The sequence below is a fragment of the Paralichthys olivaceus genome, chromosome 10 (genome assembly GCF_024713975.1).
Source record: "Paralichthys olivaceus isolate ysfri-2021 chromosome 10, ASM2471397v2, whole genome shotgun sequence".
NCBI lineage: Eukaryota > Metazoa > Chordata > Actinopteri > Pleuronectiformes > Paralichthyidae > Paralichthys > Paralichthys olivaceus.
In genome coordinates, this window is record NC_091102.1 from 22,046,739 (window position 1) to 22,062,443 (window position 15,705).

General features: G+C 37.3%; 1 protein-coding gene across 6 annotated transcripts in view; it reads left to right on the plus strand.

Annotated features, from left to right (window-relative positions):
• LOC109637336 (nck-associated protein 5-like) overlaps positions 1-15,705 on the plus strand; it is a 69,719-nt gene that overhangs the window by 11,483 nt on the left and 42,531 nt on the right. For 5 of the 6 annotated variants that reach the window (XM_069533747.1, XM_069533745.1, XM_069533749.1 and 2 more), the window contains exons 2-4: positions 2,316-2,451; positions 11,152-11,242; positions 14,184-14,339. In XM_069533747.1, the coding sequence (XP_069389848.1) occupies positions 2,423-2,451; positions 11,152-11,242; positions 14,184-14,339 (276 nt within the window). In that variant the 5' untranslated portion in view covers positions 2,316-2,422. Of the gene's footprint in view, positions 1-2,315; positions 2,452-6,423; positions 6,554-11,151; positions 11,243-14,183; positions 14,340-15,705 lie in introns of those variants that run through there. The other variant, XM_069533746.1, reaches the window with a different exon arrangement.

Below are 15,705 nucleotides of genomic sequence, written 5' to 3' on the forward strand. Positions count from 1 at the left end.
ATGCACGACTGGGCTGAAGGACAGAGACAATGAGGAAGAGCAGATTTAATTCATTCTACAAAATAACATAATAGGTAGCAATACATTTTTATCTTTAATAGAATTTTAAAAATGATTAATAATTGTCCCTGGTTGGAAGGATGGTTCAGGGTTATCAGCTCTTTGTCCATCACTCTGAGAGAATTACTATTCTCTTCTTATCAGTTTGTGGCAGCAAACACTTATCGACACTGACGTATGTTTGAACCAGTCCTCAGATCAGGAGTGACGGTCAAAAAACAAAACATCATGTGACTTAATTGAATGACTTTTGTATTGACCATTTAGTACAAAGCAAGTTGAAATGTTGTTGTAGTTGGTGTGTGTGTGTGTAGTCAATTTTCTTACCTATTTATGATTTCCCAGCCTAAACACTGACCACACTGACCACAGGACCAGCAAACCTTGAAGGGACCAAAGCTCAGTCCATATGTCCTGCTAAGACTAGGGAAAGGGTTTTGTTTAGGCTGTACACATTGAATAGAAGTCAAAGCAAAGTCCCAATAAGGGTAACTGTGGAAACCTGCATATGTGTGTGTTTGTATGTGTTGACTTCTGTGGTACTCCACTGAAAAATGAGCACTTCATCAACACATAATTAACGTTCAGTGGGAACAGGAGTAGGTGTGACTTTGTGGGCAGAGTTGAACACTTGATCTGGTTTAACTTAGTAGTGGGACATGTATACACTTTAACCAAGCATGATTGCAAGTTCTGAAAACCTCCTCTGACCTCAACAATGAAAAGAGAAGATAACATCCTGTGTTGTATTAGTACAACGTGGCACTTTAGTTTGTGCCTATTTTTCAGTGCTAGAATATTTCTTCCCTTTTGGTCCCGTGCTTCTGGAAAGCCCTTTATCACACAATGACAAGTTTAGTTTCATTTAGTTTCTCATCTACCAGGATACTGGAACCTGACAAATCCAGTGTGAATAATTAAATTAATAACGGCCTGATTACTGCTTCATTTCTATGGTGTTGCTCATGCTGGCTGACTGTCACACTGTCACACTGTCATTGCTTACTGGAACAACAGACCTTTGTCCCAGCAGATATTTTGGCACGTCATGGCAGCAAAAGCACATGATAACATCACGATAACATTATCAATGACGACATTCCATTTAGGTGAGCTAGTTCCAGGGCCCTGGTATAGCGCATATTTGCTCACTGGCGTAGATTAATGGAACTGAGCTTTTCCTGCTGCAAAAGTCTGCTGTCTATATATATAAAAGGTCCTTATTGGTGTGGCTCTCTCAATTTTAGAAGTCAGCCCCTGCTAATGTCATTTGTGATACCTGCTGTTCACCTGCTCTGACGTCTGAGACCAGTCTAGTGAGAGCAATGTGGGGGCAGCGGTCGAAACTGATGTAGGTTTATTATAAGTCTTATCAGTTCATGCACATTGTTCTGACTCAGCTGTGATTCGAATACAGCATGTGAGCAAAATTCATACAGACAAAAATCTCAGTAATTGCAAAAATCGGCATTTTGTATCAAGCAAGGCTTCATGTAATTCAGCAGCTTCTTACTGCAGCTCAGCAGGGTGGAGTAGAAGTAATTGTGTGTGATGGATAAAGTGAGTGACAAGAAGCCAAACTGGTTGTGAAACGGCTGGAACCACAGCAAACTGAAAAACTGACGGACAGTTCTACCGGACACTTCATATCTCTGATACTAAAGAAAAAACTAGTTCCCCCTAATGAACATTCCCATTAAGCTGATACAAAGCACAGATTTAACAGGTCATTTATTAAAAGCTATTACAGTACTATTGTTGGGTTAATCAGAACATTCTACATACAATATAATGAACAGGTAATAGCTATATGTGGAAAATAACACTCAAAGAACCAGGCACAAGGTAAAATAGTTATTGTAATATTAACCAAACCTCAGCGTTCGCTACCAGACATGTGTGAGCGCTTTACTTCACTCTTTGTTAACTATTTGGTTCCAAAGTGACAATTTACCTCAGGCCACTGTTTAAATGTCATGAGAAGGGAGTTTGTCTCACTCAAGCTGTCAGCTGTGGGGATAGCACAGATCGGGACACTGTTTCAAAACCAATGTATGTGAGGTGGGGTGAGAAGACTGAGGAGAGGCTGCACGCTGGTCCTGCTTGTTTCCAAACAAGTACACTTGCTTACAGAGTGTGCCTTTCTAGAGGGGGGTTACAGGATTGAACAGATGCACTGTAGGTGTGAAATCTTCAGTGGTATTATGATATGCAAGATTAACGACAATCTAACTGTTTACTCCTCTCCCCTACAGCTACGCTGCAGAGACTAATCCATAATAATAATCCCCAGCTGGAGAGCAAACAACATCTGGGCGCGGAGAGAAGGGAGCGGGACAAGTCTCAGCAGGGTGGGCAGCAGATGGTGACACTGCAGCAGCACTTCTCCAGGTAGCACCTTCACCACAGCAAGCTGATATTTTTACTACAACCTAACAATAGATGTAAAGGCCAATAACTCCTCAGGTATTTGAAAACGTAAAGGGGAACTAATTTCATTCTACACAGTAAAGTCCATTTACAGGCCTAAGGGAGCACTTGGATCGAGCCGCTGCTTCTCCATTTGCATTATGTGTTAGGTAAGCACCAGATTTTGACCTGGAGAAGGAATCTATGAACACACAGCGTCTATTTAAAACATATTTTTAGAATAAACTTATTACGTACATATTTTCTGTACATCAGTTTTGTGCTGCAACATATCCAGTATATCTGCAATAAGGCAAGGAAACAGTTTAACAGTTTATAGTCAATGTGATTTGTAGGCCATTCAGAAGAACCCTTCTTTTTTGTATTCACAAATAATCACCGTTATCTTCTGATGGCTTATGGCAACAGTGGTAGGAAAAAGCTAATGTGCAACATACTTATGAAACCTGGAGCTAAACTGATAAGAAAATGATCCATTTCACAAGATAGTGTGTGTGCCTTGCTGTTGATACAGCCATTTAAACCCTTTCACCCAGGCAAAACTACGATTACGTTTACTGAGTGCTTTATACAAGTTCGGCACTTTGTGTGGCAGCAGAAAGATCAAAAAAGTAGTGCAACTTAAATACTGCTTTTTAAAAACACAAAAAAGTTTTTCTCATCAAACTAGGCCACACCTTCAAGAGTTTGGACTTATGACAAGAACATGTCCTGTACCTCAATCATCAAAATTGGAATCTAACATATTCCAAATATATTTGATTCATTCCTGTTGTATTAGACTTTATGTATAGTTGATGATATATATATCTATAGATATAGATATATATATACTTGTTTTTGGTTCAGAGCCACTTCTCCCATAGGCAGTGTTGTAAATATCCCATGATTTACACACAAATTAGATTAGATCATCAGATATCGTCACCAGCATGATGTTTTTACCTCTGTCTCATTGTTTGTTGGTTGATTTGTATGTTTGTAAGCAAGATTACACAAAAACAACCAAACTGATTACCATTAAACATGCTGGAAGGATGTGGTATGGGTCAGAGAAGGACCCATTTAATTTTGGTGTGGATCTGGATCAGGGGGCGGCTCGAACATTGGTGCAGCTTGAATGAATTTAAGGAGACTGTTAGACCATGATGGAGGTATCAAGTGAGCTGTGACTTTTTTCTGTGAGGCACAATGTTTCAGAAAGTTCCCCCTCTGTCACAGAGTCTCATGAGTTAGATAATAATAAGTAATAGATGAAAACGCAGTGGCCACAACTCAATGACCAAAACACCCAACAGCACTGCACACAAACTCCAAACATCTCTTGTGATAAACTGCTGCAAGTCTGTGTTGACATCCAACAGTTTCATTAATGTGAGAGCAAACTATATGTGGAGGTTGTGTTTAAAGGAAAACATCTACTCAGTTTTATTGGACACTAAAACTTGAGGTAAAGTGTCTGTACCTCTGCAGTGAGAGAACACTGCTGTGTTCTCTCATATTGATTTCCTCTCTCAGGATGTGATAAAGGGAAATAATAACCAGCATTATGTCCAGCCAACTGTTACACTGCAGCCTCATGATCCAGCTTACATCCATTCTGCATATGCTCAGTGAAGTTTGAGATGAGGATGATTTGATTTGTGACTGTGAGTTAATTCAGCTCTGCCATGGAGAACTTCTGCACAGTATTTAAAAAAAGTAGAAATGTTTTTTTCTCCTTGCAAATTAGTAGATGGTGATGTGTCAGTCAGCTGTAGAGAAACATCATTGTTAAAAAAAGACCCACACAACTAAACATTTACCTAAAACATTGTGGTTCAAGTTTCAACTAAATAACATGTTTTGTTTAAATCACACCATACTTACTTACTTAAAGATACTTTTAATCAATTTAATTTTGTTTTGTGTCTCATAAAGAAAACACTGACCGAAGGATCTTCTGTTTCAAAATTCATGAACTAATTATTTATTTACAAATTTATTAGGCCTCATTTGACACTAATGTTATTAATCACATGAATGAATCCTCAATTAACTCACAGGTGTTACTAATCACTCTAATTAGTCCTCAATTAACTCACAGGTGTTACTAATCACTCTAATTAACCCTCAACTAACTCACAGGTGATACTAATCACTCTAATTAACCCTCAATTAACTCACAGGTGTTACTAATCACTCTAATGAATCCTCAATTAACTCACAGGTGTTACTAATCACTCTAATTAATCCTCAATTAACTCACAGGTGTTACTAATCACAATGATTAATCCTCAATTAACTCACAGGTGTTACTAATCACAATGATTAATCCTCAATTAACTCACAGGTGTTACTAATCACAATGATTAATCCTCAATTAACTCACAGGTGTTACTAGTCACTCTAATTCATCCTCACTTAACACTCACAGGTGTTACTAGTCACATTCATTAATAATCAATTAACACTCAGAGGTATTATTCTTCACATTAAAAAATGTTTTTGCAACTCAACACTAGAAGTAAACCTGTTGATGTCACATCACATCACATGTTAATGTTTAATTTTCACTAATCACTGAATTATAGTAGCCTACACTGTGTACACACTGTAGTACATGTCTCCAGATAAACAGATATGAATCAAAGGTTTATACGATAGTTATACCCGCTTTACCTCCTGAGCCACAGTCGACCTTTCTGGTGCTGGTAAGATTTACAGAGCAAGGATATTACCTTGAGGAAGTTGCTATTGTTATGCAACTGCAGTAATAATCATTATTGTTTCAGTGTTGTTAAAGATGAATGATGCAGGGACTGTCAGAACAATCATCAAACCTTCTACATTTTACAACCAGTCACATCCAGTGTTATGAACACATTTTTGTAATAATTGTGCTCTTCTTTTAAAATGTGTTATTGAAATTCACATAAATCATAGATGTAAACCCAGTGAAAAAAGAAATGCAGCCATGCTTCCCATAAAGCTGGTGCTTGATGGTGCTTTGTATCGTTAGTCTAAGGAGAAACTAGGCCATTCATTCATTCATTGTTGTGCATGATGAGATGATGGTCACACAACAGCAAAGACCCATATCACATGTTTATACTGAATGTATTGTATTAAGCTATAATTGTGCTATATGCTAAATGCAAATGTAAGCAGTCAGTATAGCTGTTGTACTCTGTGAATATGAATTTGATAAAACTTTAAATAACATATTTCATTCATGTCTCCAGAGTCTATTGGCAAAACTTCTTTGCATATAACATATTCATGCATCTCAGCCTTGGAATAATGGACAATATTAACCTTTATTTGAATCAGGGACTCAAACAACACAGCATGCAACTTGAGGAATTTAATTTTATGAAATTGGCAAGAGTAATTTTAATAATAGTTTTTTATGTTGGAGAATCGTTTCATCAATATGCTGCATATGATTGAAATAAATCAATATGTGTGTGTTCAATGCATTTCTAAAAGGGTAAAGCCATCCATTTCACATATGAAGGTCATTTTACTAGAAATGGGGAGCTCTTCTTCATTGATGAAATAATTTTCACATGATCTCCTGTGAGTGACCAACACTATGGACTTCAAATATTTGACTTTGCTTTGTCTTACTTACAAAAGAGATGATGATTTCAGGATCCATCCTGGTTAGTATATATAAAGTGAAATCAGATTGGAGCATTGGCTGGTTTTTGTTAAAAGGACTAACGCATAGCACCCAAATAACACAAAACACTTCTCCTCTTCTCTCCAGCTGAATGAGAGCAAAGACAAAAATTCAGTATTCATTCAGCAGCAATTCTGAAATGAGTCAGAGGGACAATCAGACTGCATACGTGTCTGCTGGCAGACTGCAGTCATGAGACTGGAATGGCATGGACAGTGCACGGCTTGTTTTTCCCCTTTTCACTCAGCTGCACATTACGTTCCTCATGGTCCACAGAGACCTGCAGAGACCCACTTTCCCCTCAGTGCCCAATCACAAACACAAAACGATGTGAACTGAGGAGACTGAGGTTAGACTCATTTCAAATGAGCAGCACCGGTGGGAAAACAACATGGGGTAAGTGATGACTAAGTGAGGGAACAGTGGAGGCAATGGATAAAATATTAAGCGAGAATAACATGAATGTTGAGAGAAATCAGGTGGACTTGTGACTTTACTTAAAAACAAAAGGAGAATGCAAACATAACATTGTCAGTGCCTTGGTTTTTTCCCCTGAATTTTTTAAAACTAAAATGAAGCTTTAAGTCTTTAATCTGAAAAAAAAAAAAATCTAAATTATAGGTTTTTTAGGTTAGTATCTCATTTTAAATAAGTTCATCTGTAAGATTTTTAATATTAAGTAATTAAATGTATTCACAAAATTTGTGGTATGGTCTTAAGCAATGATTACATGTAATTATGTCCTTAGAAATGTGTAATTATACTATATTATAAATAGTTTGTGTTTTTAGTCCTGTTAGTCCCTAAAGTTTTTTTCTGTAATATCTGTAATAACAGAAAATAATTGTAAAATATTGGCATTCTTGGCACATTCAAACAAAAAATAAATAAAATGTATGGTTCAACAGAAAGCCTTTACAGTTTAGCCATTCTTTTTTATGATCATTATGTAAATAAACATTTTCTAATTTAATTTTAAGAATTGTTTTTTGACAAATCAGGAAAAAAAACCTGTGGAAATGTGGAAAACAAATGTCTGTAGTCACTGTGATCAACATTTTCACATTCCAAAAGAGTAAGAAAAACGTTTTGTACCACCTTTGAGTCTCTAAGTGTGCGATTCCCATGAGAGCTGTTGACTGATATTCAACTACTGACATTACCATGCACTGTCAATTAAAGTGGTACTCCACTGACTGGGTGACACCCCCTTCATAACATTAGAAATTTGAGCGAACCCTTTGACTTAATTTTGTATTTAACACAGATAATAGAGGTTTGCAAGCTTATGCTAATGTTAGCAATTACTCCCACTAACATACTTTAATGTTATTGAGTGGGTCAAACTAGTGCTGGCAGCCTCTCATAGATCCAGATGTGAGGATGACAAATGACCAGCTTGACAAGCATCATTGTAGCACTGTACATTACTTGCTGATTGACTTATGCTGCCTTCAAATGAGGCCGTGTTTACTGTGTTTAACAGAAGGGTCGACATGAACGACCTCAGAATATCCTGAAAGCTCAGAGTGCACGAGTTGTGATGCGTTTGCTGTCATTTTCAGAAATGGCCAAAGCCATGGAAGTACATTTTTCACAGGATGGTTAATACATTGTGATGCAGAGTCCATTAGAAAGTACTGAAATGACTGATATGGTCATTAGAAACAGCTAACAATCTTAGATCAGACTCTGGTGTCCAAAAAGTAATATTTCAACTATGTGAGTGTAGACATTGGGGCAAACAAATTACAGTATTGACACTGTCATTTTAAACCAAATGTTTCTCTAACTTTAATGCAGGTGACTCTATAAATGTATTTCTTCATTTTGATTAGTAAGCATTAACCTAATAAATAGAAACATTTAAAAAATCCCATCACATAACGAAATGACAAAGCAAAATGAAAATGTGTATGTTTTTGTTGAATTAGAGAGCTCAAAAAATCAACCCTAACCACTGACATGAAAATGTTGATTGTTTTATCTTTTAAAGAATTATCATGTGCCGTCTCCACATCCACAAACTACAACGATTGACTCCATTGCACAGCACTTTCTGCAGCAGGACTTTCATATGAGGTTTATCACAAATTCAAAGTTTTAGAATGCATTAACAGGCGTACACATTCTGCTTCTGTCACAGCTGTATAAGCGCAGGCACTTTCAGCGTGAGTGGTCACGATGGGATATATACCTCCAACCAGGACAGTTGGCCTGCTTGGACCTTTGAGCAACACACAGTGACATCTGCATTTCACATTTGGCCTTCCAGACTTCCAGACCAAAACATATTCAAATCAAATGATGTAGTTTGCCTTGTCCTGGAGTTCACCTCACTTGCAGTTTTCAGTCCGGCCTGGCTCGTTGCAGGTCAGCGGCAGTGACTTGGTGCAGGAATGCCAGTCATGTGCTCACAGTCAGCAGCTAGTGTTAATGGCTGTTATTTACAAATCAAACAGGAGAAAGCTGCTGTGGGAGTGACAGGGCAAAATGTCATGTTCTGCATTTATCAAGCTTGCACAGCTTGGAGGAAAAACAATCACCAGACAAGAAAACAGTGATACACGGGAAGCAATTTGAGTAAACATCGGCTTCAATATTATGGCTGTTCTGAAGACTAATGTGAAAATATTATGTCTTAGGATAATGACAATGTGCTCAACAGCTCTGAGCAATTAAACAAAAGTTGAAATCAGAGCTTTGACAGTGGCGATGCATTTCACAGTGAACCTTTTGTTTGGGAGAAGAAATGGTGCAGGCTTACAGCATTTTAAAAAATGTGTTGTGGTCCAGTGTGTGAGATTTAGGTGAAAGGAATTTTTGGCAGACATTGAATATAAAATAATCCTAGTGATGTTTTCACTGGTGTGTTTCATCTAAAATGTATGAATAGTTGTTTTCTTTACCACAGAGTGGAGTCTTTATATCTAAAAACTTTATATTTACACGGAGGGGGGGTCCTCCCTGCGGAGGCCGCCATGTTTTTAATGTAGTCCAAACTGGACAAACTAAAACCTTCTGAGTTTTCATGACAAATGAAGTTCACCACAGGTTCTCTTTCATGTTTGGAAAGGTAGGGTGAAATGAGGAGTATTCAGCTGCAACATGACAGTCCACCTCTAGATGTCACTAAATTCTACACACTGAACCTTTAAGAGCCAAACATTTCCCTCAGTCGTTAGCAGAGGTCAAAACAAAGCTAAATGAATGGTAATGTTGCTACACACCTGCTTAACAAGAAACTTTTATCATATCATCTTTGTAGGATCATAAAATGTTGCTGCCCCCGGCTAAATGTAATTTTTCTTTACTCTTCGATCTCCTCTTGACACAAAGAATTACAGTGTAATACTGTTCTGCAATGGCTCTTGCTCAGGGGTCAGAGCAGGTTGACCTTCAATCCCAGTCTTCCCCATTCCACATGCCAAAGTGTCCTTGGGCAAGATACTCAACCCCGAATTCGCTGACCGCTGTGCCGTTGTCGTAGATGCACTCTGTGCAAGTGGTCATCAAGACTAGAAAGGTGCTATATAAATTCATATTTTATAACAATACTTCACTAGATTCAACTATCTTTAACTTGGTTCAGAATTTTACATATTTATTAAATTAGTTCAAACTATATTATCTTTTATCAGCAGATTTGCTTGTTCATTCAGTGGATAAGGTGTGTGCTAGGAGCATTTCTCAAATAATTACCATTCCTAAATTGATTTCTGGCACTAATCAGCATTGCATTATTAGGAATAGATTTGGAAAAGTCTGAGCACTGTGGGTCAGGTCATCTCACGGAGAGCTGATCCAGTGCAGATGTTGAATATTCATGCAGTCATTTGGAATGATGAAGTCCGAAGGTGGTCTTTCAAAGTGAAATGCCCCTTAACATCAGAACCCCTATCACCGTGTTTATCAGCTTCACATTCCCTCCGTTCTCAACCTCTGCATCCAATTAACAACTTCATTACTGTGTCCACTGGGCTGGAAATATCATGTTGTAATGCAGACACTGTTAACTTCACAATTAAGTTATTATTTGTGACATAAAGGCTCAGTCAATGACAAACAATGTAAACCAAAGTTACATGCCCACCTCTAAAATACAAAACAAGGTTGGAATAAGTCAAAGTGGTTGACATGAATATTGATATACATTTATGAACTAACAAGAACTGAACAGATTTTATATATATATATATATATACAAACATGCAGGTTAACAATGAGGACTGCTCCAGTATATATACATATATATATATATATATATATATCCAGTATATATACATATATATATATATATATATATATATATATATATATATATATATACTGGAGCAGTCCTCATTGTTAACCTGCATGTTTGTAATGTGCTGTTTGTCTGGCCTGTGGTAATGCTCCAGAGCTACTTCAGAATTATTTATTTTCATCACTGAGTCCTCCTCAAACAGTTTTACAATATAATGTCACTTTTATTGTTTGTGTGCTTGATGCTGTATGCAGAGTTTTTTTAAAACAGTCTATGGTACAGAGTGAAGTTAGAAACAAGCAGAGTGTATCTGCATTGTGCACCCATTGTAAGCACTTTCTTTATGAGCCCTTAAAGGGATAGCTCACAGAAAAATGAAAATTCACTCATTATCTACTGCACACTATGCTGATGGAGGGTTGGGTGAAGTAGTTGAGTCCACAAAACATTTCATTTTAAGACCAACACACCCATGGGTGCTCAGATGGACACAAGTGCATTTGCTATTCAAACAACAGGACGTTGTGCTGCACTTGCTGTCGCTTTCCACCATGTCTAAGACAGGGTATTTTATTTATCAAAGTAAATTATCATGGGGGCCTTTCAATGGCTTATAAATAGTAATTATTCCTGATGATTACTTATTTTGATATATTGATATATTTAAGAATTTCTAACACTGAAAACCAGTCAACACCCATTCAGTGGGCTATACACTGAACAATTGATCTTTTTTTCTTGAATGCAGCATGGAGGAGACGGTGCGAACACTTCTACAGAACCAGGACTCACTGGAGGGCCCCAAGGTGGACCCACTGGACCTTATGAAAGCATACAAGGTACAAAAACAATATCCAGTCACCAATAATTATGTTGAAGTCATTTGGCCTCACTTTTGTTTTAACTTTTGTCACATTGCTGTGACACATATATTATATTTGCCCTCATTTTAGTTTGAATCAAGTGAAATCCTGTCTCCACATTTTGCAAGTTGTTCGGACTTGGCAAAAAACTTTCTATTTGAAAGTGAAACAATAGACTCTGGCAGAGTGCAATAGTTTTTTTGCACACATTTATTTACAATAACTTTTTTTGCACTTTTCAATAGTTCAACTTTAACTCTTTAATAGACCCTAGAGATGATTCATGTTTAGATATAGTACCAATTTCATTATAAAATAAGTGAGAATAGAGGTTTTTCTAGAAAGCCACAGAGGGAGCTGGGGCCTGGGCGTTGTCAGTAGACTTACTTGATACAAAATCACTGAGACAAGCTAATGTTGCTAATGTTAGTTATATCTTGCAAGACTCTATCAAAGGTATAACAAGAGACTTTATTCTCTCCTCAGTGCAAATTAATTTAGATTTTAAATGACAAGGAGATTACAACAAGAAATGTCAAGTTCATTTTTTTTCTTTTGAGTGTGAAAAATGGTAAATCAGTGCTCACCTCAGCAAACAGTGTGCCTTCCATGTCCCGGACAGGATATGACATCAGACCAAGCAGATGCACCAATCTTTTAAGTATCGCCCTCTAGAGGTGAAGTTATCAACAATGTTACAACTAACCCATGTGACAAGATGCCCTGTAATGTGTATGTCAGAAATGATGGGGATGAAAACAATAAAAGGGAACAATGATCAAAAGTGACTGCTGTGGTGTTGCATGGTTTCTCAATCAATATTCAGTCATGAAGTGCATTGTAGGGAACCCTCATCACAGTGAGCATTTATTTAATTAGTTGAAGAGAACGGTCACAACCTTTTTGATCACATTCAAATGAAAGAGTAATTTAACCTTAAATGTTACTCTTCCATTTAAATAGTTTAGTTTGTGGAGAACTACTTTGTGTCTCCAGATGGAGATACATCCCTCTGTGTCAACAGTGATGTACACACTGTCACACACACTTCAGATGGTCAGCTGGTTTATGAGTTTTATCAATGTTGATGAATGTGTGAGCTAATAAATCATTAAACAAGGTTTAGTAATGGGTCTTATGTAACTAAGCCTCATCTTATATCCTTTCTATACCTCCTTTTGAAAAAATAGTTTTAACATTTTACACTGATCATTAATGCAAAGTGATAAATAATGCATAATTACATAGTCACAATAATCTTAGTCTCATAATGACAGATTGCTCCTGCAGCGTTAAGTCAAACACAACACAAAATGTAGGACACTTGATTCATACAAAATACAAAGCTAAAATGATCTCTTGTTTTCCACAGTATAACACTGTAATGAGTCATCTAAACAAACAGAAAATGCAGAGTACCCATTAGAGTACCTCTATGCAGGCAAATCTCAATCTAAAACGCTCACATATTAGCTTAGCTCGTCGGAGTTTTCTACATCTGTACATATACACGCTGGTAATGTTGAATAAGATTCAAGACAATAGTGACACAATTCAGAGTCTGTTCATTGATCTGACTAGTTTGAGATTTCCTTAATATTTTTTGCAGTGTAATTGAATTTCATGTCTTTTTCAACTTTTCAACTCTTTAAAACTAACTGAATGGCCTGTGGTTTGCACTGAAATATTAATTGCTGCCCAATATGCCAGAGAGTTGTGGTCATGTCAGTTCTCAATCATGATGAAGTGACTTGCTGCAGAAGAAGTTCTGTTCCTGATGAGCTGATGTCTTTGGAAAAAACAGGGTCAAAAGAAGCAAAGCTTAGTCAAATAACCTGAATATGTATAATAAATTAAAGTGAAAAGCACTGGGAGATATGTCAAGGCTTCAAATGAATCCCTTTGTAACTAATGCAGAATCACAAGGCCATACAAAAATCTTATCTGACCCTCTCCCACTACGATCACTACCATCTCTAGCTTTTGAAGTATAAGAAGATATTATCTCATGAATCAGTTTAATGAGCAGACACATAACATCCCACTGGAATCATTTTTCTGTCCATCTACTAAATTGAAGTTCACGGTTTCTTTGGCCTTGACTTGGTGCACCACAGTGTGAGTAAATAAACAGTCTCTCTTTGGCTGGTTAAATGTTGCACTTCCTTCACCAGCCTGTCTGCCATTTCACACTAGGCATAAAGAATACATGCAGCTTGTCTGAGCGTCTGAGCCAGTGGGACTGACCTCACAAAGAGCTATAGCTGTGGACGTGATCCAGCATGAGAACATATAAAGTTCACCCAATTAATATGCAAAAGAAGAATTTCCATTTCCTCTCTTAATCCTGTGGGCTTTCAGCGACCTAACCAAGTTTTGGTGCCTAAACCTGACTAATGAATGAGTGATGAATTAAAATCAAGTCTCTTATCTCTTATTTTTATAAGAGACAACACACACAAACCCTGCACATATGAACAAACCTCACCACATGAGCTATATACCTCCTCCAGTCACTATATATAAAGAACACATCCACATCCCCTGACACAAAAACAAAGTAATCTTGTGCTGGTGACATAATTTACCTTTATACCTTGACCAATTGCATGTCAGTCAATCATAGCATTTTACCCTGTTCTTATAGCATCAAATAACTAACTTAACATACATCAACTACCTCAAATGAAAGATCCACACATCCATGTTGTTTTACAAAGGGTCTACTTTATTATGACTGGATCGAATAAACCCTTTGTTGTGATACAGTAAATCTTTGAAGTGCAGCAAAGTAGAAATCGTATTTATGAAGCATTCAACGTTGTTAACTGGAACTTTATTTGATACGGAGAATTTATTCTGACTTTCTTTGTGACTTTGAGACTCACATCTTTCATCCACACTGTCTGTGTTCCAGGACAAACTCCTGGAGGAAATGTGGAAGCAGCAGGACAGTTTAGAGGGTCCTCCAGCCACAGCAGCAGAAATGCCCACCTCGCCGGAGGCCAGCGGTGGATCTGAGGAAAATTCAAAGGACAGCAATCCCCTGCTAGAGCGACTCAGAGCCCTGGAGGTAAAACGGATTGCATGGTCCACTTCTTACCCTTTCAGAAAGTTTTCCTCACCCCCTCATTAATTTTCCTGAACCCCTTGTCCTTTCCCTTTATCCCCTGCAATGTCTGATTGGTCAATATATTGAGGGTAGCACATGTTTAACTTTTACCTGATAGAGAATTGGAATTAAAACAGCACACATAGATGTTTTTCCACGGGCTCCACATTGCTGTGCTGGCTACATGAAGATCAGATTGATTGCTGCAAGCTTTTGCTTCTTGCTTATTTAAGAATGATTACAGGTTCGATTAGGGTTTGTTAAAGAATAATGTGTTTGTTCTTTCATAACATTTGACTCAGACAAGCTGCTACACTGATCAATAAACTAATTATCACATTATTCTACAGCAGAGGTCAGCATGTTGTGGTCTGTAGACCAAATCTGGCCCTCTACAGGAATTATAGTCTAGTGGTATAGTTTTTCTTCATCAAAACCTTCAGGCGTGTTGCCGAAATCTACTGCAGACCTCTGTGCTACAGCTTTGAATAACAATTCTTATGCATCCAATTGGGTCTTGTTGACTTAAAATGCTGAATTCCTGTTTTTAAATCATTAGGGAAATAAATAAGATCTAAGATTAATTCAAAACCTGCCTGAGGTGTGAATCCCTCAAGAATACATTAACATGAAATAACATGTAATATAATATGCAACTGATATCAACAGTTCTTACTTGTTTAAAATAGCTCTCAAATGATAAGTAACCACTGGCATATGTCATTCTTATCATCTTTTTCGATTTGAATATACCAGTGGGACATGTAGACGACAAACAAGTTCAATCAATGTTTCGTCATGTGTCTATCATCTTGGAATATAATGCAAGCCCATTTTATTGAAGAGTGATGCTGGGAGCAGGGGAGCAGCAGCCAAAGGAGTTATTGGTATCCAAGAGGTGATAATTAAAATATTGACAGGGTAGTTAACATTTGGAGTCAGTGTTCCAGTGAATGTACAGTACGTCTCGCTGTCACATCTTCTCTGCTGAAAAAGGTAATGAGATCAGTTAGGGTCTAATATAGCCATTATTGATCACACCGCTATATCCACTGTAGCCTACAGCAAAACCTTAAGAAACTTACAACTAAAACCTGAATTTGATTCTCTCTTGTCTTAGTTATAGTACTGGATGGAATTTTCATATGTACTCGTGTTTATCTATGGAATACTACTGTCATCTTTTTTTTTCATTGTGAATTATAATATTTGATAAGTAAAACCAATTATTCTATGAGTTTAAGGTCAAGGCACAGAAATGTGTTGGCCTGCAGAGTTTGTAGGATCTTACTTTTACCTAATTCTGGTCCTGGCCACTGGTTTTATT